General features: G+C 46.8%; 1 protein-coding gene across 1 annotated transcript; it reads left to right on the top strand.

The window, feature by feature from the left end:
* Nucleotides 1-19,193: 19,193 nt before the first annotated feature.
* LOC143262213 (uncharacterized) lies at nt 19,194-20,945 on the top strand. The gene has a single exon (XM_076528084.1). It carries the CDS (start codon nt 19,194-19,196, stop codon nt 20,286-20,288), a length of 1,095 nt encoding a protein of 364 aa, XP_076384199.1. The 3' UTR covers nt 20,289-20,945.
* Nucleotides 20,946-22,067: the final 1,122 nt, after the last annotated feature.

Here is a 22,067-nt window from a genome sequence, read left to right as displayed (position 1 = left end):
TCTCCTCTACTCTTCTCTGCTGTGCTCTTCTCTGCTCTTCTCTGCTGTTCTCTGCTCATCTATGCTCTTCTCCGCTCTTCTCTGCTCTTATCTGCTCTGCTCTGCTCTGCTCTGCTCTTCTCTGTCTGTTCTTCTCTGCTCTTCTCTGCTCTTCTCTGCTCTTCTCTGCACTGCTCTGCTCTGCTCTTCTCTGCTCTGCTCTGTTCTGCTCTGCTCTGGTCTCCTCTGCTCTTCTCTGCTGTGCTATGCTCTGCTCTTCTATGCTGTTCTCTGCTCTTCTCTGCTCTGTTCTGCACTTCTCTGCTCTGCTCTGCTCTGCTCTGCTCTTCTCTGCTCTGCTCTGCTCTACCCTGCACTGCACTGCTCTGCTCTGTTCTTCTCTGCACTGCTCTGCTCTGCTCTGTTCTTCTCTGCCCAGCTCTGCTCTGCTCTTCTCTGCTCTGCTCTGCTCTGCTCTGCTCTGATCTGCTATGCTCTTCTCTGCTCTTCTCTGCTCTGCTCTGCTCTACCCTGCTCTTCTCTACTCTGCTCTGCTCTACCCTGCACTGCTCTGCTCTGCTCTTCTCTGCACTGCTCTGCTCTGCTCTGGTCTCCTCTGCTCTTCTCTGCTGTGCTCTTCTCTGCTCTTCTCTGCTGTTCTCTGCTCATCTATGCTCTTCTCCGCTCTTCTCTGCTCTTATCTGCTCTGCTCTGCTCTGCTCTTCTCTGTCTGATCTTCTCTGCTCTTCTCTGCTCTTCTCTGCACTGCTCTGCTCTGCTCTTCTCTGCTCTGCTCTGTTCTGCTCTGCTCTGGTCTCCTCTGCTCTTCTCTGCTGTGCTGTGCTCTGCTCTTCTATGCTGTTCTCTAATCTTCTCTGCTCTGTTCTGCACTTCTCTGCTCTGCTCTGCTCTGCTATGCTCTTCTCTGCTCTGCTCTGCTATGCTCTGCTTTTCTCCGCTCTGCTCTGCTCTCCTCTGCTCTTCTCTGCTCTGCTCAGCACTTCTCTGCTCTGCTGTGCTCTGATCTGCTCAGCTCTTCTCTGCTCTTCTCTGCTCTGCTCTGCACTGCTCTGCTATGCTCTTCTCTGCTTGCTCTTCTGTGCTCTGCTCTGCTCATCTCTGCTCTGCTCTGCTCTGCTCTACTCTGCTGTGCTCTGATCTGTCTGCTCTTCTGTGCTCTTCTCTGCTCTTCTCTGCTCTGCTCTTCTGTGCTCTGCTCTACCCTGCTCTGATCTGCTCTGCCCTGCTCTTCTCTGCTCTGCTCAGCTCTTCTCTGCTCTGCTCTGCCCTGCTCTGATCTGCTCTGCCCTGCTCTTCTCTGCTCTGTTCTGCTCTGCTCTGCTCTGAACTTCTCTGGTCTCCTCTGCTCTTCTCTGCTCTGCTCTACCCTGCACTGTTCTGCTCCGCTCTGCTCTTCTCTACTCTGCTCTGCTCTGCTCTGCTCTTCTCTGCCCTGCTCTGCTATGCTCTGCTCTGATCTGCACTTCTCTGCTCTTCTCTTCTCTTCTCTTCTCTTCTCTTCTCTTCTCTTCTCTTCTCTTCTCTTCTCTGCTCTACTCTTCTCTGCTCTGCTCTGCCCAGCTCTGATCTGCTCTGCCCTGCTCTTCTCTGCTCTGTTCTGCTCTGCTCTGCTCTGCTCTGCTCTTCTCTGCTCTGCTCTGCTCTACTCTGCTCTGCTCTGCTCTGCTCTGAACTACCCTGCACTGCTCTGCTCTTCTCTGCTCTGCTCTGCTTTTCTCTGCTCTTCTCTGCTCTGCTCGGCACTTCTCTGCTCTGCTCTGATCTGCTCAGCTCTTCTCTGCTCTTCTCTGCTCTGCTCTGCACTGCTCTGCTATGCTCTTCTCTGCTTGCTCTTCTGTGCTCTGCTCTGCTCATCTCTGCTCTGCTCTGCTCTGCTCTGCTCTGATCTGCTATGCTCTTCTCTGCTCTTCTCTGCTCTGCTCTGCTCTACCCTGCTCTGCTCTTCTCTGCTCTTCTCTGCTCTGCTCTGCTCTTCTCTACTCTGTTCTGCTCTTCCCTGCTCCGCTTTGCTCTTCTCTGCTCTTCTCTGCTCTACTCTGCTCTGCTCTGTTCTTCTCTGCACTGCTCTGCTCTGCTCTGCTCTGGTCTCCTCTACTCTTCTCTGCTGTGCTCTTCTCTGCTCTTCTCTGCTGTTCTCTGCTCATCTATGCTCTTCTCCGCTCTTCTCTGCTCTTATCTGCTCTGCTCTGCTCTGCTCTTCTCTGTCTGTTCTTCTCTGCTCTTCTCTGCTCTTCTCTGCTCTTCTCTGCACTGCTCTGCTCTGCTCTTCTCTGCTCTGCTCTGTTCTGCTCTGCTCTGGTCTCCTCTGCTCTTCTCTGCTGTGCTATGCTCTGCTCTTCTATGCTGTTCTCTGCTCTGCTCTGCTCTGTTCTGCACTTCTCTGCTCTGCTCTGCTCTGCTATGCTCTTCTCTGCTCTGCTCATCTCTGCTCTGCTCTGCTCTGCTCTACTCTGCTGTGCTCTGATCTGTCTGCTCTTCTGTGCTCTTCTCTGCTCTGCTCTTCTGTGCTCTGCTCTACCCTGCTCTGATCTGCTCTGCCCTGCTCTTCTCTGCTCTGCTCTGCTCTGCTCTTCTCTGCTCTGCTCTGCCCTGCTCTGATCTGCTCTGCCCTGCTCTTCTCTGCTCTGTTCTGCTCTGCTCTGCTCTGCACTTCTCTGGTCTCCTCTGCTCTTCTCTGCTCTGCTCTACCCTGCACTGTTCTGCTCCGCTCTGCTCTTCTCTACTCTGCTCTGCTCTGCTCTGATCTTCTCTGCCCTGCTCTGCTATGCTCTGCTCTGATCTGCACTTCTCTGCTCTTCTCTTCTCTTCTCTTCTCTTCTCTTCTCTGCTCTACTCTTCTCTGCTCTGCTCTGCCCTGCTCTGATCTGCTCTGCTCTGCTCTGCTCTCCTCTGCTCTACTCTGCTCTGCACTGATCTACCCTGCACTGCTCTGCTCTGCCCAGCTCTGATCTGCTCTGCCCTGCTCTTCTCTGCTCTGTTCTGCTCTGCTCTGCTCTGCTCTGCTCTTCTCTGCTCTGCTCTGCTCTCCTCTGCTCTACTCTGCTCTGCTCTGCTCTGCTATGCTCTTCTCTGCTCTGCTCTGCTATGCTCTGCTTTTCTCCGCTCTGCTCTGCTCTCCTCTGCTCTGCTCTGCTCTTCTCTGCTCTTCTCTGCTCTGCTCAGCACTTCTCTGCTCTGCTGTGCTCTGATCTGCTCAGCTCTTCTCTGCTCTTCTCTGCTCTGCTCTGCACTGCTCTGCTATGCTCTTCTCTGCTTGCTCTTCTGTGCTCTGCTCTGCTCATCTCTGCTCTGCTCTGCTCTGCTCTACTCTGCTGTGCTCTGATCTGTCTGCTCTTCTGTGCTCTTCTCTGCTCTTCTCTGCTCTGCTCTTCTGTGCTCTGCTCTACCCTGCTCTGATCTGCTCTGCCCTGCTCTTCTCTGCTCTGCTCAGCTCTTCTCTGCTCTGCTCTGCCCTGCTCTGATCTGCTCTGCCCTGCTCTTCTCTGCTCTGTTCTGCTCTGCTCTGCTCTGAACTTCTCTGGTCTCCTCTGCTCTTCTCTGCTCTGCTCTACCCTGCACTGTTCTGCTCCGCTCTGCTCTTCTCTACTCTGCTCTGCTCTGCTCTGCTCTTCTCTGCCCTGCTCTGCTATGCTCTGCTCTGATCTGCACTTCTCTGCTCTGCTCTGCTCTGCTCTTCTCTGCTCTGCTCTGCTCTCCTCTGCTCTACTCTGCTCTGCTCTGCTCTGCTCTGAACTACCCTGCACTGCTCTGCTCTTCTCTGCTCTGCTCTGCTTTTCTCTGCTCTTCTCTGCTCTGCTCGGCACTTCTCTGCTCTGCTCTGATCTGCTCAGCTCTTCTCTGCTCTTCTCTGCTCTGCTCTGCACTGCTCTGCTATGCTCTTCTCTGCTTGCTCTTCTGTGCTCTGCTCTGCTCATCTCTGCTCTGCTCTGCTCTGCTCTGCTCTGATCTGCTATGCTCTTCTCTGCTCTTCTCTGCTCTGCTCTGCTCTACCCTGCTCTGCTCTTCTCTACTCTGCTCTGCTCTTCCCTGCTCCGCTTTGCTCTTCTCTGCTCTTCTCTGCTCTACTCTGTTCTGCTCTGTTCTTCTCTGCACTGCTCTGCTCTGCTCTGCTCTGGTCTCCTCTACTCTTCTCTGCTGTGCTCTTCTCTGCTCTTCTCTGCTGTTCTCTGCTCATCTATGCTCTTCTCCGCTCTTCTCTGCTCTTATCTGCTCTGCTCTGCTCTGCTCTTCTCTGTCTGTTCTTCTCTGCTCTTCTCTGCTCTTCTCTGCTCTTCTCTGCACTGCTCTGCTCTGCTCTTCTCTGCTCTGCTCTGTTCTGCACTGCTCTGGTCTCCTCTGCTCTTCTCTGCTGTGCTATGCTCTGCTCTTCTATGCTGTTCTCTGCTCTTCTCTGCTCTGTTCTGCACTTCTCTGCTCTGCTCTGCTCTGCTATGCTCTTCTCTGCTCTGCTCATCTCTGCTCTGCTCTGCTCTGCTCTACTCTGCTGTGCTCTGATCTGTCTGCTCTTCTGTGCTCTTCTCTGCTCTGCTCTTCTGTGCTCTGCTCTACCCTGCTCTGATCTGCTCTGCCCTGCTCTTCTCTGCTCTGCTCTGCTCTGCTCTTCTCTGCTCTGCTCTGCCCTGCTCTGATCTGCTCTGCCCTGCTCTTCTCTGCTCTGTTCTGCTCTGCTCTGCTCTGCACTTCTCTGGTCTCCTCTGCTCTTCTCTGCTCTGCTCTACCCTGCACTGTTCTGCTCCGCTCTGCTCTTCTCTACTCTGCTCTGCTCTGCTCTGCTCTTCTCTGCCCTGCTCTGCTATGCTCTGCTCTGATCTGCACTTCTCTGCTCTTCTCTTCTCTTCTCTTCTCTTCTCTGCTCTACTCTTCTCTGCTCTGCTCTGCCCTGCTCTGATCTGCTCTGCTCTGCTCTGCTCTCCTCTGCTCTACTCTGCTCTGCACTGATCTACCCTGCACTGCTCTGCTCTTCTCTGCTCTGCTCTGCCCAGCTCTGATCTGCTCTGCCCTGCTCTTCTCTGCTCTGTTCTGCTCTGCTCTGCTCTGCTCTGCTCTTCTCTGCTCTGCCCTGCTCTCCTCTGCTCTACTCTGCTCTGCTCTGCTCTGCTCTGCTCTACCCTGCACTGCTCTGCTCTTCTCTGCTCTGCTCTGCTCGGCACTTCTCTGCTCTGCTCTGATCTGCTCAGCTCTTCTCTGCTCTTCTCTGCTCTGCTCTGCACTGCTCTGCTATGCTCTTCTCTGCTTGCTCTTCTGTGCTCTGCTCTGCTCATCTCTGCTCTGCTCTGCTCTGCTCTGATCTGCTATGCTCTTCTCTGCTCTTCTCTGCTCTGCTCTGCTCTACCCTGCTCTTCTCTACTCTGCTCTGCTCTTCCCTGCTCTGCTGTGCTCTTCTCTGCTCTTCTCTGCTCTTCTCTGCTCTTCTCTGCTCTTCTCTGCTCTTCTCTGCTCTGCTCTGCTCTACCCTGCACTGCTCTGCTCTGCTCTTCTCTGCACTGCTCTGCTCTGCTCTGCTCTTCGCTGCCCTGCTCTGCTCTGCTCTTCTCTGCTCTGCTCTGCTCTGCTCTGATCTGCTATGCTCTTATCGGCTCTTCTCTGCTCTGCTCTGCTCTACCCTGCTCTGCTCTTCTCTACTCTGCTCTGCTCTTCCCTGCTCTGCTGTGCTCTTCCCTGCTCTTCTCTGCTCTTCTCTGCTCATCTATGCTCTTCTCCGCTCTTCTCTGCTCTTATCTGCTCTGCTCTGCTCTGCTCTTCTCTGTCTGTTCTTCTCTGCTCTTCTCTGCTCTTCTCTGCTCTTCTCTGCACTGCTCTGCTCTGCTCTTCTCTGCTCTGCTCTGTTCTGCTCTGCTCTGGTCTCCTCTGCTCTTCTCTGCTGTGCTATGCTCTGCTCTTCTATGCTGTTCTCTGCTCTGCTCTGCTCTGTTCTGCACTTCTCTGCTCTGCTCTGCTCTGCTATGCTCTTCTCTGCTCTGCTCATCTCTGCTCTGCTCTGCTCTGCTCTACTCTGCTGTGCTCTGATCTGTCTGCTCTTCTGTGCTCTTCTCTGCTCTGCTCTTCTGTGCTCTGCTCTACCCTGCTCTGATCTGCTCTGCCCTGCTCTTCTCTGCTCTGCTCTGCTCTGCTCTTCTCTGCTCTGCTCTGCCCTGCTCTGATCTGCTCTGCCCTGCTCTTCTCTGCTCTGTTCTGCTCTGCTCTGCTCTGCACTTCTCTGGTCTCCTCTGCTCTTCTCTGCTCTGCTCTACCCTGCACTGTTCTGCTCCGCTCTGCTCTTCTCTACTCTGCTCTGCTCTGCTCTGATCTTCTCTGCCCTGCTCTGCTATGCTCTGCTCTGATCTGCACTTCTCTGCTCTTCTCTTCTCTTCTCTTCTCTTCTCTTCTCTGCTCTACTCTTCTCTGCTCTGCTCTGCCCTGCTCTGATCTGCTCTGCTCTGCTCTGCTCTCCTCTGCTCTACTCTGCTCTGCACTGATCTACCCTGCACTGCTCTGCTCTGCCCAGCTCTGATCTGCTCTGCCCTGCTCTTCTCTGCTCTGTTCTGCTCTGCTCTGCTCTGCTCTGCTCTTCTCTGCTCTGCTCTGCTCTCCTCTGCTCTACTCTGCTCTGCTCTGCTCTGCTATGCTCTTCTCTGCTCTGCTCTGCTATGCTCTGCTTTTCTCCGCTCTGCTCTGCTCTCCTCTGCTCTGCTCTGCTCTTCTCTGCTCTTCTCTGCTCTGCTCAGCACTTCTCTGCTCTGCTGTGCTCTGATCTGCTCAGCTCTTCTCTGCTCTTCTCTGCTCTGCTCTGCACTGCTCTGCTATGCTCTTCTCTGCTTGCTCTTCTGTGCTCTGCTCTGCTCATCTCTGCTCTGCTCTGCTCTGCTCTACTCTGCTGTGCTCTGATCTGTCTGCTCTTCTGTGCTCTTTTCTGCTCTGCTCTGCTCTACCCTGCACTGCTCTGCTCTGCTCTGTTCTTCTCTGCACTGCTCTGCTCTGCTCTGCTCTTCTCTGCCCTGCTCTGCTCTGCTCTTCCCTGCTCTGCTCTGCTCTTCTCTGCTCTGCTCAGCTCTTCTCTACTCTGCTCTGCTCTTCCCTGCTCTGCTTTGCTCTTCTCTGCTCTTTTCTGCTCTTCTCTGCTCTGCTCTGCTCTACCCTGCTCTGCTCTTCTCTACTCTGCTCTGCTCTTCCCTGCTCTGCTGTGCTCTTCTCTGCTCTTCTCTGCTCTTCTCTGCTCTTCTCTGCTCTTCTCTGCTCTTTTCTGCTCCGCTCTGCTCTACCCTGCACTGCTCTGCTCTGCTCTTCTCTGCACTGCTCTGCTCTGCTCTGCTCTTCGCTGCCCTGCTCTGCTCTGCTCTTCTCTGCTCTGCTCTGCTCTGCTCTGCTCTGATCTGCTATGCTCTTCTCTGCTCTGCTCTGCTCTACCCTGCTCTGCTCTTCTCTACTCTGCTCTGCTCTTCCCTGCTCTGCTGTGCTCTTCTCTGCCCTTCTCTGCTCTTCTCTGCTCTTCTCTGCTCTTCTCTGCTCTTCTCTGCTCTTCTCTGCTCTGCTCTGCTCTACCCTGCACTGCTCTGCTCTGCTCTGTTCTTCTCTGCACTGCTCTGCTCTGCTCTGCTCTTCTCTGCCCTGCTCTGCTCTGCTCTTCCCTGCTCTGCTCTGCTCTTCTCTGCTCTGCTCAGCTCTTCTCTACTCTGCTCTGCTCTTCCCTGCTCTGCTTTGCTCTTCTCTGCTCTTTTCTGCTCTTCTCTGCTCTGCTCTGCTCTACCCTGCACTGCTCTGCTCTGCTCTGTTCTTCTCTGCACTGCTCTGCTCTGCTCTGTTCTTCTCTGCCCAGCTCTGCTCTGCTCTTCTCTGCTCTGCTCTGCTCTACTCTGCTCTGCTCTTCCCTGCTCTGCTGTGCTCTTCTCTGCTCTTCTCTGCTCTTCTCTGCTCTTCTCTGCTCTTCTCTGCTCTTTTCTGCTCTGCTCTGCTCTACCCTGCACTGCTCTGCTCTGCTCTGTTCTTCTCTGCACTGCTCTGCTCTGCTCTGCTCTTCTCTGCCCTGCTCTGCTCTGCTCTTCCCTGCTCTGCTCTGCTCTTCTCTGCTCTGCTCAGCTCTTCTCTACTCTGCTCTGCTCTTCCCTGCTCTGCTTTGCTCTTCTCTGCTCTTTTCTGCTCTTCTCTGCTCTGCTCTGCTCTACCCTGCTCTGCTCTTCTCTACTCTGCTCTGCTCTTCCCTGCTCTGCTGTGCTCTTCTCTGCTCTTCTCTGCTCTTCTCTGCTCTTCTCTGCTCTTCTCTGCTCTTTTCTGCTCTGCTCTGCTCTACCCTGCACTGCTCTGCTGTGCTCTTCTCTGCACTGCTCTGCTCTGCTCTTCGCTGCCCTGCTCTGCTCTGCTCTTCTCTGCTCTGCTCTGCTCTGCTCTGCTCTGATCTGCTATGCTCTTCTCTGCTCTTCTCTGCTCTGCTCTGCTCTACCCTGCTCTGCTCTTCTCTACTCTGCTCTGCTCTTCCCTGCTCTGCTGTGCTCTTCTCTGCCCTTCTCTGCTCTTCTCTGCTCTTCTCTGCTCTTCTCTGCTCTTCTCTGCTCTTCTCTGCTCTGCTCTGCTCTACCCTGCACTGCTCTGCTCTGCTCTGTTCTTCTCTGCACTGCTCTGCTCTGCTCTGCTCTTCTCTGCCCTGCTCTGCTCTGCTCTTCCCTGCTCTGCTCTGCTCTTCTCTGCTCTGCTCAGCTCTTCTCTACTCTGCTCTGCTCTTCCCTGCTCTGCTTTGCTCTTCTCTGCTCTTTTCTGCTCTTCTCTGCTCTGCTCTGCTCTACCCTGCACTGCTCTGCTCTGCTCTGTTCTTCTCTGCACTGCTCTGCTCTGCTCTGTTCTTCTCTGCACTGCTCTGCTTTGCTCTGTTCTTCTCTGCACTGCTCTGCTCTTCTCTACTCTGCTCTGCTCTTCCCTGCTCTGATCTGCTCTGCTCTTCTCTGCTCTTCTCTGCTCTTCTCTGCTCTGCTCTGCTGTGCTCCGTTCTTCTCTGTTCTGCTCTGCTCTGCTCTTCTCTGCTCTGCTCTTCTCTTCTCTGCTCTGCTCTGCTCTGCTATGCTCTGCTCTGCTGTGCTCTTCTCTGCACTGCTCTGCTCTGCTCTTCTCTGCCCTGCTCTTCTCTGCTCTTCTCTGCTCTGCTCTTCTCTGCCCTGCTCGGCTCTGCTCTGCTCTTCTCTGCTCTGCTCTTCTCTGCTCTTCTCTTCTCTGTTCTTCTCTGCTCTCCTCTGCTCTTCTCTACACTTCTCAGCTCTTCTCTGCTCTTCTGTGCTCTTCTCTGCTCTGCTCTTCTCTGCTCTTCTCTGCTCTGCTCTGCTCTGATCTTCTCTCCCCTGTTCTGCTCTTCTCTGCTCTGCTCTGCTCTTCTCTTCTCTGCACTTCTCTGCTCTGCACTGCTCTGCACTGCTCTGCTCTGCTCTGCTCTTGTCTGCTCTGCCTTTCTCTACTCTTCTCTGCTCTTCTCTGCTCTTCTCTGCTCAATAAACACAATATTTGGCTTCAAATCTATGCGAAATACACGATTTATCTTCAAATGCATACGAAACAAACGATTTAGCTTAAAATTCATGCGAAACACATAATTTATCTTAAAATTCATGCGAAACACATGATTTAGCTTCAAGTCTACGCGAAATACATGATTTAGCTTCAAATGCATACGAAACAAACGAGTAAGCTTCAAATGCATTCGAAACACATGAATTAGCTTCGATTTCATGCGAAACACACAATTTACCTTCAAAACTATGCGAAATACATGATTTAGCTTCAAATGCATACGAAACAAACGAGTAACCTTTAAATTCATTCGAAACACATGAATTAGCTTCAAATTCAAGCGGGACACATGATCTAGCATCAAATTCATGCGAAACACACTATTTAGCTTCAAATCCATGCGAGATAAATGTTTTACCTTCAAATACAAACGAAGATCATGATTTAGCTACGAATTCATGCAAAACACATCATTCAGCTTCAAATGTATGCGGAACACATGATATAGCTACAAATTCTTGCGGAACACATGATTCTGCTTCGAATTCCTGCGAGACACATGATATAGGTCCAAATTCATGCGAAACAAACGATTTAGCTTAAAATTCATGCGAAACACATAATTTAGCTTAAAATTCATGCGAAACACATGATTTAGCTTCAAGTCTACGCGAAATACATGATTTAGCTTCAAATGCATACGAAACAAACGAGTAACCTTCAAATTCATTCGAAACACATGAATTAGCTTCAAATTCAAGCGGGACACATGATCTAGCATCAAATTCATGCGAAATACATGATTTAGCTTCAAATGCATACGAAACAAACGATTTAGCTTCAAATTCATTCGAAACACATGAATTAGCGTCATATTCATGGGAGACTCATGATATAGGTTCAAATTCATGCGAAACAAACGATTTAGCTTAAAATTCATTCAAGACACATGATTTAGCTTCGAATTCAAGCGTAACACATGATTTATTATCAAATTCATGCGAAACACATGATTCAGCTTCAAATTCATGCGAGACATATGATTCAGCTTCAAATTCATGCGCAAAACGTGATTTAGCTTCGAATTCATGCGAAACACGTGATTTAGCTTCAAATTCATGCGAGACACATGATTTAGCTTCAAATTCATGCGAAACAAACGATTTAGCTTAAAATTCATGCGAAACACGTGATTTAGTTTCGAATTCATGCGAAACATGTGACTGAGCTTCGATTTCATGCGAAACACATGATTCAGCTTCAAATTCATGCGAGACATATGATTCAGCTTCAAATTCATGCTCAAAACGTGATTTAGCTTCGAATTCATGCGAAACACGTGATTTAGCTTCAAATTCATGCGAGACACATGATTTAGCTTCAAATTCATGCGAAACACATGAATTAGCTTCAAATTCATGCGAGACACATGATATAGCTTCATATTCATGCGAAACAAACGATTTATCTTAAAATTCATGCGGAACACACGAATTAGCTTCAAATTCATTCGAAACACATGAATTAGCTTCAAATTCATACGGGTCACATGATTTAGTTTCATATTTGTGAGACACAAACGATTTAACATGAAATTCATGCGTCACACATGATTTAGCTTCGAATTCGTGCGGAACACGTGATTTAGTTCCAAATTCATTACGAAACACATGACTCACCTTCGAATTCATGCGAAACACATGATTTTGCTTCAAATTCATGCCAAACACAGTATTGTTGATTAAAGCAGTATTACGTTGTTTTGTGTTGCAATAGGTTGTCTTTACGTTGTTTTATATTGTTTTACATTGCTTTACTTTGTGTTACGTTGTTTTACTTTTTTTCGTATTGGTGATTTGCGTCGTTTTACAATGCTTTACGTTCTTTGCATTGTTCCGCGATGTTGTTTAAAAGAGTACTACGTTGTTTTTCGTTGTTATGCATTATTTTTACGATTTTTTATATTGTTTTACATAGATTCACGTTGTGTTACCTTGTCTTCCTTTGCGTCGTATTGATGATTTACGTTGTTTTACGATGATTTTTGTTGTATACTTAGTCTCGCTTTGTTATCTAAAACAGTATTACGTTGTTTTACATTGTTACACATTGTTTTTACGTTGTTTTATATTGTTTTACATAGCTTTACGTTGTGTAACGTTGTTTTACGAAGCTTTACGTTATTTGCATTGTTTCGCGTTGTTGTTTGAAACAGCATTACGTTGTTTCACGTTGTCAAGTAAAATATCAATGCCAAACGAAGAAAAACATCGTAACAGAACGTAAAGCAACGTAAAACAATATAAAACAACGTAAAAACAATGCAAAACAACGTAAAACAACGTAATACTCTTTTAACCAACAACGCGGAACCATGCAAAGAACATAAAGCATTGTAAAACAACGTAAATAATCAATGCAACACAGAGAAAAACAACGTAACACAACGTAAAGCAATGTAAAACAATATACAACAACGTAAAAACAATGTATAACAACGTGAGACAGCGTAATACTGTTTTAAATCAACAACGCGGAAAAAAGCAAAGAACGCCACGAATCGTAAAACAATGCAAATCATCAATGCGAAACAAAGTAAAACAACGTAGCACAACGTAAAGCAAGGTAAAACAATATAAAACAATGTAAAAACAATGTATAACAACGTAAAACAACGTAATACTATTTTATAAAACAACGCGGATCAATGCAAAGAACGTAAATCATCGTAAAAAGACCTAAATCGTCAATGCGAAACAAAGTAAAACATCGTAATACAACGTAAAGCAATGTAAAACAATATAGAACAACGTAAAAGCAATGTATAAGTAAGTAGAACAACGTAATACTGTATTAAACAACAACGTGAGACAAGGTGAAATAACGTAAAGCATGGTAAAACACGTAACACAACGTAAATGATGGATGCGAAAGGAAATGAAACAACGTAAAGGTGAAGGTTGGTAAGGTGGAGGGAGGTAACAGGTGGAGGTAGAGATAGAGATAGAGGCACATACGTAGCGGTAGAGATAGATATACATGCGTAGAAGTAACGGTAGAGGTACATGCGTCGAGGTAGAGTTAGAGGTACATGCGTAGAGGTAGAGGTAGAGGTACAGGTAGAGGTACAGTAGTAGAGGTAGATGGAGAAGTACATGCGTAGAGGTAGAAGTAGAGGTACATACGCAGTGGTCGAGGTAGAGGTACGCGCATAGAGGTAGAGGTAGAGGTACATGCGTAGATGAAATGGTTTAGGTACAAGCGTAGAAGTAGAGGTAGAGGGAGAAGTGCAGGCGTAGATATAGAGGTAGAGGTAGAGGTACAGGCTTAGAGGTAGCGGCAGATGTACGTACGTAGAAATAGAGGTTGAGATACAGGCGTAGAGGTAGAGGTAGTGGTGGAGATAGAGGTTGAGGTAGAGGTACAGGCGTAGAGGTAGAGGTAGTGGTGGAGATAGAGGTAGAGGTAGAGGTACAGGTAGAGGTACAGTAGTAGAGGTAGATGGAGAAGTACATGTGTAGAGGTAGAGGTACATGACTCGGGTTAGAGTTAGATGTTCATGTGTCCGGGTAGAGTTAGAGGTACATACGTAGAGGTAGAGGTAGCAGTGCAGACGTAGACGTAGTGGTAGAGGTACAGGCGTAGAGGTAGGGGTAGAGGTACAGGTGGAGGTAGAGGTAGAGGTAGAGGTAGAGGTACAGACGTAGAGGTAGAGGACAAGTTACAACCGTAAAAGTAGTGGTAGAGGTAGAGGTAGAGGTGGAGTTAGAGGTAGAGGTAGTGTTGGAGGCACAAGAGTAGAGGTAGAAGTAGAGGTAGAGGTAGAGTTAGAGGCACAGGCGTAGAGAAAGAGATAGAGGTAGAAGTAGAGGGAGAAGTACAGGCGCAGATATAGAGGTACTGGTAGAGTTACAGGTGTAGAGGTAGAGTTAGAGGTAGAGGTAGAGGTAGTGGTACATGCGCAAAGGTAGAGGTAGACGTAGAAGTAGAGGTAGAGGTAGAGGTAGAGGCGTAGAGGTAGAGGTAGATGTAGAGGAAGAGTTAGACGTAGAGGTAGAAGTACAGACGTAGACGTAGAGGTAGTGGTACAGGCATAGAGGTGGAGGTAGAGGTGGAGTTAGAGATAGAGGTACAGGTACATACGTAGAGGTAGAGGTAGCGGTACATGCGTAAAGGTAGAGATAGAGGTACATGTGCAGAGGTACAGGTACATGCGTAGGGGTAGCGTTAGAGGAACGTGCGTAGAGGTTGAGGTAGGGGTACATGCGTAGGGGTGGAGGTTGAGATGCAGGCGTAGAGGTAGATGTAAAGGTAGAAGTAGAGGTAGTGGTAGAGGTGGAGGTGCAAGCGTAGAGGTAGAGGTATAGGCGCAAAGGTAGAGGTAGAGATAGAGGTAGAGGTAGAGGTACTGGTAGAGCTAGAGGTGCATGCTTAGGAGTATAGGTAGAGGTACATGCGTAGGGGTAGATTTAGAGGTACATGCGTAGAGGTAGAGGTAGAGGTGCAGGCGAAGAGATCGATGTAGAGCTAGATGGAGAAGTACATGCGTAGAGGTAGAGGTAGAGGTAGAGGTAGTGTTAGATGTAGAAGTAGAGACAGAATTAGAGGTACATGCGTAGAGGTAGTGGTAGAGTTACATGCGTAGAGGTAGAAGTAGAGGTACATGCGCAGAGGTCGAGGTAGAGGTACGTGCGTAGAGGTAGAAGTATGAGTACATGCGTAGAGGTAGAGGTTGAGGTACATGCGTAGAGGTAGAGGTAGTGGTACATGCGTAGAGGCAGAGGTAGAAGTGCAGACGTAGACGTAGAGGTAGAGGTACAGGCGTAGAGGTAGAGGTAGAGATACATGCGTAGAGGTAGAGGTAGTCGTACAGGCTTAGTGGTAGGGGTACAGGCGTACATGAAATGGTACAGGTAGAGGAACAGGCGTATATGAAGTGGTAGAGGTAGAGGAACAGGCGTAGCGGTAGAAGTATAGAAGAGGAAGAGGTAGAGGTTGAGGTAGAGATAGAAGTTCAGGTACAAGCGTAGAGGTAGAGGTAGAGGTACATGCGCAGAGATAGAGGTAGGGGTACATGCGCAGAGGTAGATGTAGAAGTAGAGGTACATGCGTAGAGATCGAGGTAAAGGTAGAGGTAGAGTTAGAGGTAGAGGCGTAGAGGTAGAGGTAGCGGAACAGGCGTAACTGTACAGGTAGTGTAGAGCTACAGGTAGAGGTAGAGGTAGAGGTAGAGGTACATCCGTAGAGGTAGAGCTAGAGGTAGAGGTACAGGTACATTCGTAGAGGTAGGGGTAGTGCTTCATTCGTAGAGGCAGAGGTACATCCGTAGAGGTAGAGGTAGTGGTACATGCGTAGTGGTAGAGGTACATGCGTAGGGGTAGAGTTAGAGGAACATGCGTAGATGTAGAGGTAGAGGTACATGCGTAGAGATAGAGGTACATGACTCGGGGTAGAGTTAGAGGTTCATGCGTCGGGGTAGAGTTAGAGGTACATGCATAGAGGTAGAGGTAGAGGTACATGAGTAGATATATATGTTGCGTTCTGCAATCAACGGCGAGGGGAAGGCTGAAAACGGGGGGGGGATAACGGGAAGGAAGCGTCATCGTGTGCGGCACGCGTCGTGTGGAGCGGGGGAAGTCACCGATAAGGAGTTTTGCGGTTTTGCATCCGGTGTGGCTCTCGGATGCCTTACCCGGAAGTTGCTTATCTTGCGAAGCGATATCGGGGATTTTGAAATAATATTGTAGAGAGCGAGAGAGATGGATGCATTGCAGCGGTTGTTCTCTCTCTTGCAAACGATGTGAATTTTCTCGCGCGTTGTGGAAGTATTTTGAAGAGAGGCGCCATGCATATATAGAAGTTTGTGGTTTTGTATCCGGAGAGGCTCTCGGATGCTTTTCCCGGGAAGTCGCTTGCGAAGTGATATCGGGGATTTCGGTCTCATTTATTAGATTTATTAAAGTAAGGTTTTTTATCTCGGTATAATATTGTACAGAGCGAGAGGGGGGAAGGATGCAGCGGTTGTTCTCTCTCTTGCAAAAGCGATGCAGGATTTTTCTTGCGCGCGTTAGGCGCGACGCATTTATAGAAGTTTCTGGATTTGTATCCGGAGAGACTCGCGGATGCTTTACCCGCGCTTGCGGAGCGATATCGGGGATTTTGGTCTCGTTGAGATTTATTAAAGTAACTTTTTTTATCTCGGTATAATATTGTAGAGAGCGAGAGAAGGATGCATTGCAGCGGTTGTTCTCTCTCTCTCTTGCAAATGATGCGAACAGAGAGAGATGTATTTTCTCTCTCTCTTTTACTGTTTTTGCTTTTTCCCTTTGCAGCGAACATTTTATTCGCTACCGAGTTGGGAATTGGTAAGGAAGTTGGTTCGTTGAACGTGCCATCGTAACAATCGTTCGCAACGTCTAAGATATTTGAACACGGTGTTCATAATTTTTCGAGCATTGTTCGACGGATTTTTATTCGATATTGTGATGTTATTTTGTGCTACGTGTACTGCGTTTTTCGTCGGAGATATCCGCACGCTAGGTTTTCATACGTGGGTGCATGCGTGTTCAAACCGCGAGACTTGCTCGGTTACGTGATATACAATAGTATTGATGTTTTAAAAATAATCGTTCCTTTGAACACGCAATGTCGTTCGAAGAGATGGTTGAAGAGGATTATTTTTAAATACCGTAAAGAAACTGATTATGTTTGCGTCGAACCAGTGTTGATACCATTATCAAAATTTGAACGGAGTATGACCAGAGGTGATTTCCTCCCTCCATTGAACAAAGTGAAGAGAAGATTGGAATATATTCATTGCACGACGACGACGACGACGATGATTGGGATATTCGTAAAATCAAATGGGACATTAATTTACCGACCGAGAAACTCAATGCTTCACGCGTGAAATTCATATCGAAGTATTTTTCATCGAGTGACGAAGATACGTCGTGAGATGGTTCCTACATTACAGAATTTGGCTTGGGGATACGTCATAAACTTATACCTGAACGATCAATTTCCGCTCGAGTGGAAAACAGCGACGGAACGTCTAATGCGAAAAGATTTGACGAGTCGCGTGAGTTTCATCTACACGAAACGATTTAGCCAAATTATAGTGAAATGGCCCGCGATCGATTCACCGTCCGCGATACTACATATCATCGAGATGGGAGAGCATCGCGTGGTTGGTTGTATAGTGTAGTTACGTTCGTGAGAACTGGAAACATAACCGACGACGTGAAATCAAAATTGAAAAAACTTCTTTTTAATAATTAATGTGAATTAATATTTTCACAAGATGACGCAAGTTTGCAAGGACATGTTGAAATCGTTAACACATATGTCAAGGTTGATTCGAACTGTGGACGAGTATCGCGAATGGACGAAATCATGTATTGAATGTTTACAATGGTGTAGGAAATATATGAACATTGTGAAAAAAAACGAAGCATCCATAGGTGTAAAATCGAGTTTGCTGTCGATCATGTGTCGTATGAAAACTTTGAAGGTCTCGTTAGATCATCGGTTTTTATCCCGCGTTGGTAGCGGTTTGTATGGAAACGTTGGCGCGAGAGCATCGACTCTTCGTTGGGAGAACATCGAATCGGCGTTTAAGAATCGTATATCGACCGGCGTTGTGATCAACGTCAAGCATGTCGATCCACGTCATTTCTTGCAACACGCGAAGTGATTTGTCGTTAAAAGTGAACGTAGTATTGGAGGCAGAATTTGTGCTGCGCAACGAGGTTTCGGTGAAAAGTTTTAGCATGCGAAACTTCGCGCTCTTTCAATCATCGAATCTACGTCGCTAGTACGTGAAAGATGTTGTACCAACGCTTTTGACATCGATAGAAGAGTTTCAAGAACGAGACAGTGGATGGGCGTTATCGAAGATCCTGCATTTGATGGTGAATTCCAACAAGTATCAGCCGTTACAAGCAGGTTGTCAGGTATCCGTGCCTCGAACAGTGCAATTAAAGAAAGCAGTCCTCAATGTGTACAGTAACGACGATAATGCATGTTTCTATTGGGCAGTGGTGGCAAGCCTATATCCAGCTAAAAATAATTTGAATCGCACATCATCCTATCCGCATTACAGCGATGTGCTCCACACCGAGGGATTCCAATTGCTGATGTTGTTCAAGGACATACCAAAGTTCGAAAAAGCGAATGACGTTTCCGTGAACGTGTTCGAATGGGGAGGGGAACAAGAAAGATGTCAGACGTTGCATTTGACCTCAAGGAATCGGGAGAAACATGTAAATTTGCTGCTCATACACGACTTTGAAAACTTGCGCAATCATTATCTCTGTATTAGGAATTCATCTCGTCTGGTTTCATCTCAGATCAGCACGCAGCACAACAAGCATATTTGCGATCGGTAAGATCCACACATGTAAATTTTTTTTCTTTCTTTTGGATAGTGGTGGTGATGGTGGTGGGCGAGAAAAATTAAAATAAAAAATTATGTTTTTTTGTCAGGTGTCTACAGTATTTCAAATCGCAGGAAAAATTGAACATTCACGAAATCGACTGCAGTCGAATGAACGAATGTGCTTTGAAACTTCCGACGGAAGACGATAAGTGGCTGAAGTTCAAGAATTATGCGTACAAGGAACCGACACCGTTCGTTATCTACGCAGACTTGGAATGCCTGCTGGAGAAACAGGAAGATCAAGGTCATGGAGCTTACTGTAGATATCAACATCACCATGCCTTCAGCGTAGGCTACTACCTCCATTGTCGATACGACAGTTCGTTGAGCGAGTATCGGGCTTATCGTGATGAGAAGGGTTGTATCGCATGGTTTGCATCGAAGTTGCACGAGTTGAGCTGTAAATTGCAGCCGGTGTTTGATCGAACGGTTCCAATGGCTTCGTTGACCGCCGCGCAAATCTCAACTTTTCGTACCGCCACGTATTGTCACGTGTGCGAAGAACCACTCGGTAATGACGACGTGCGAGTGCGTGATCATTGTCATTTCACAGGTGCGTATCGGTGTCCGGCGCACAGCCGTTGCAATCTGAGCTATCAATCCTCGTACGTGATACCGGTGGTTTTTCACAATTTGTCCGGCTACGACGCACACTTTTCTATCAAAGAATTGGCAAACGCGTTCGAAGGTGAAATAGACGCGTTACCGCTGACGAAAGAGAAGTACATTTCTTTCACGAAACACAGTAAGAGGAATAAAGATGTGATCAAAAAATCGTGGAAGAAATGCATAAAGTTTCGGTTCATCGATTCGTTCAAGTTCCTGAATTCGAGATTTTCATCTTCTAACCAGGAAAGGCGTTTTCCCATACGACTATGTATCGATCTATGACAAATTAAGCGACACTTGTTTACCACCGCGCGAAGCATTTTATAATCAGTTATGCGACAGCGAGATATCCGACGTCGACTATTGTCACGCGAACGAAGTTTGGTCACGTTTCGGTATACAAACGTTAGGACAGTACAGCGACTTGTACTTGAAATTGGATGTGTTGTTGTTGGCCGACGTGTTTGAAAATTTTCGCGAAAAGTCGCTTGAGAATTATAAACTCGATCCAGCGCACTATTATACGTTGCCCGGTTTCGCGTGGGACGCGATGCTAAAATTGACGAAGATCGAGTTGGAATTGTTCACCGACGTTGACATGCTTTTGTTCGTGTAGCGGGGAATACGAGGTGGGTTGAGTCAATGTTCGCATCGTTACGCGCGCGCGAATAACAAGTATATGTCGACGTACGATTCGGCCGAACCGTCCAGCTATCTGATGTATTTCGATGTTAATAATTTGTATGGCTGGGTCATGTCGCAGTCTTTGCCGCACAGGGGTTTCCAATGGGTTGACGATACGAGTAATTTCAACATCGATTCCGTGCCGATCGACAGCCCCGTCGGGTACATTTTAGAGGTCGACTTAGAGTGTCCTCTGGAAATTCATGATGCTCATGCGGATCTTCCATTTTGCCCGATTCACGAGGTTGGGCCGTTGCAAAAGAAACTGTTGTCAACGCTTAGCGATAAGAATCGTTACGTTCTCCATTATCGATGCCTCCAACAATGTTTGAGGTATAATTTAAAATTAAAGAAAATTCATCGGATACTGAAGTTTGAACAATCATGTTGGTTACGTCGTTACATAGATTTAAATACGAGGTTGCGCGCCAACGCAAACAATGACTTCTCGAAGAATCTGTTCAAACTGATGAACAATGCAGTGTTTGGAAAAACGATGGAGAACGTTCGAAATCATGTAAACGTAAAGTTGCTCTCGCGATGGAGCGGTCGACACGGTGCTAAGCGTTTAATAGCTCGACCAAATTTCCATAGCTGTACCGTATTCTCCGAGGATTTTGTCGCAGTTCAAATGAACCAGCTTTCTATTAAATTTTATAAACCTATTTACTTAGGCATGTCAGTGTTGGACATATCTAAATTACATTTGTATGATTTTCATTATGGTTACATGCTTCCAAATTTTCAAGAAAGATGCAGGATTTTGTACACAGACACGGACAGTTTAATTTATCAGATTATTTGCGACGACGCGTACGAGATAATAAAACGTGACATTCACCGATATGATACTTCCAATTATGACAGAAATAACGTGTACGGTGTTCCGATCGCGAATAATAAAGTATTAGGATTAATGAAGGACGAGAACGGAGGTAAAATCATGACAGAGTTTGTGGGTCTTCGCTCGAAAATGTATGCTATTCGGGTACAGGACAAAGACAATGTAAAAAAGATTAAAGGAATTAAGACTAACGTGACGATTAAAAATATAACTTTCGACGACTATTTATTTATCAGTTTGCGTTAAATTGATAATGTCTATACAACATCAAGTGTATTCAGTATCACAGAGTAAATTAGCATTGAATTTTGTGTACGCGTGGATGAAAACTTGCGCGTCGAGTTTGTCTTGAGGGACAATCGTGGAATAGAGATTTCTTTTTCAATGGCTACGTGGAAACTGCTGGTGAAAACTAGAGATTATATTCACAGTCATCTCGACGCGGACAAGAAGGAAAAGCAAATTGATAAGACTTTATCGTTACAAATTGTTAATTTTAATGGAATGAGTCTAATCAAGTTGTTCGATTCTCAAGCATCGATTTATGTTACGAAAGAGACGATGGATAATTTGTACAAATTAGAGTTATGTATGGATCATATGTATTCATGGTTATTAGAAAATATTCCAGAAATTCAGGATAGATTCGCGAAGCTCGTTGACATTGTAAAAAACTCCAATAACGAGCAGAATTATGCGACCGTAATTTTTACAAACGAATTGTTCTAACGAAATTGCCTGATCGATTGCGAATTGTTAGCTTTATGTCTAGATCTAATCGTATCGAAAGCGAATTGTTGAAATTGTGTGCGTGTGGGGGGAATTAATTAGTATTAATGTAAAAAGCATTTATGTATTTTTTCATGTTTATTAGAGAAACAAAAATAAACATTACATTAAATAATTAAAGTACAGATGATTTCTTTATCCAAGAGTTATGTGACGAATCCAGCCCCAACCATTTCACATATATTTCATTTCCTTTTCGACGCAATACTTTTTCTACTAAATACACGTCGGCATATTTGGTAATGCGTATCTCGTATTCGTAACATCCTCCAGCGATAGGTTTGTTCCGCATATCAACCAAAAGGTACGTGACGGGGTTCGTTCGTTTCACCGTCGCGATCTTAAATACTTCCGTTGACCAGTTCGGCGTGTATCCTTTGTCGAATACGGTTTTGAACGTGCCGATGCGCACATAGTCGCCAACTTTGAATTTCGCAGGACCGGCGATCTTGACGTTGCTGTACACGGTAGATAAAAGATGCTTCTCATTTTTATGATTCACGTTTGCAGGTCGCATACGAATGGTGTGGTGTTTTTGATTATTGTAGTCCTTGATCAACGTGGGAAGCTCGTCGATCGAACGATATTTCCCGCTCAACGAGAAAAATTTCCACATGCTGTTCTTCAATGTACGATTGAATCGCTCGACTATGGACGCTTTCATAGTGCTGAATGTGGAATAGTGGTTGATGTTACGTTTCTTTCAGATATTCTTGAAAATCTTTATTGTAGAATTCTTTCCCCATATCGGTTTGCAAATTGTTCGGTATTCAGCCATCTTTTTTCAACACTGACGCGAAAGCTTTGCACACATCGTCAGCATTTTTGCTGTTCAAAGGAACCGCCCAGGCATACTTGCTGAATGTATCGATTATCCTAAGAATATATCGATGTGCTCGATTCTCTCTTGCGTACAGTTGAACTTCAACAATATCAGCTTGCCAGAGATCGTCGAGTCCTCGCGTAACCACTCGCCTCCGCCAGAAGTAACGTCTCGCCGGAGCATGCAGTTCATTCACCAAGTTCACTTTGTCGCCGCTCATGATTTCGCCTTATCAGTCTGCGGTCGCTCGAAATTAAGATACGCTAATTTAATTATCCTTGCGTTCTCGGAGTCTTTTCGACCGTTGTCGCGTCGTCTTTTGCGTTATCGATGGACTTTTCAGCTATTGACGCTTTTAGCGTTATTGGAATCTCTTCTGTGGTTGCTGCTACCGCTACAGTCAATAAGTCTCT

This window comes from Megalopta genalis, unplaced genomic scaffold, assembly GCF_051020955.1.
Source record: "Megalopta genalis isolate 19385.01 unplaced genomic scaffold, iyMegGena1_principal scaffold0098, whole genome shotgun sequence".
Classification (NCBI taxonomy): domain Eukaryota; kingdom Metazoa; phylum Arthropoda; class Insecta; order Hymenoptera; family Halictidae; genus Megalopta; species Megalopta genalis.
Note: the sequence above shows the minus strand (reverse complement) of the source record. Positions and strands in the feature narration are given on the sequence as shown.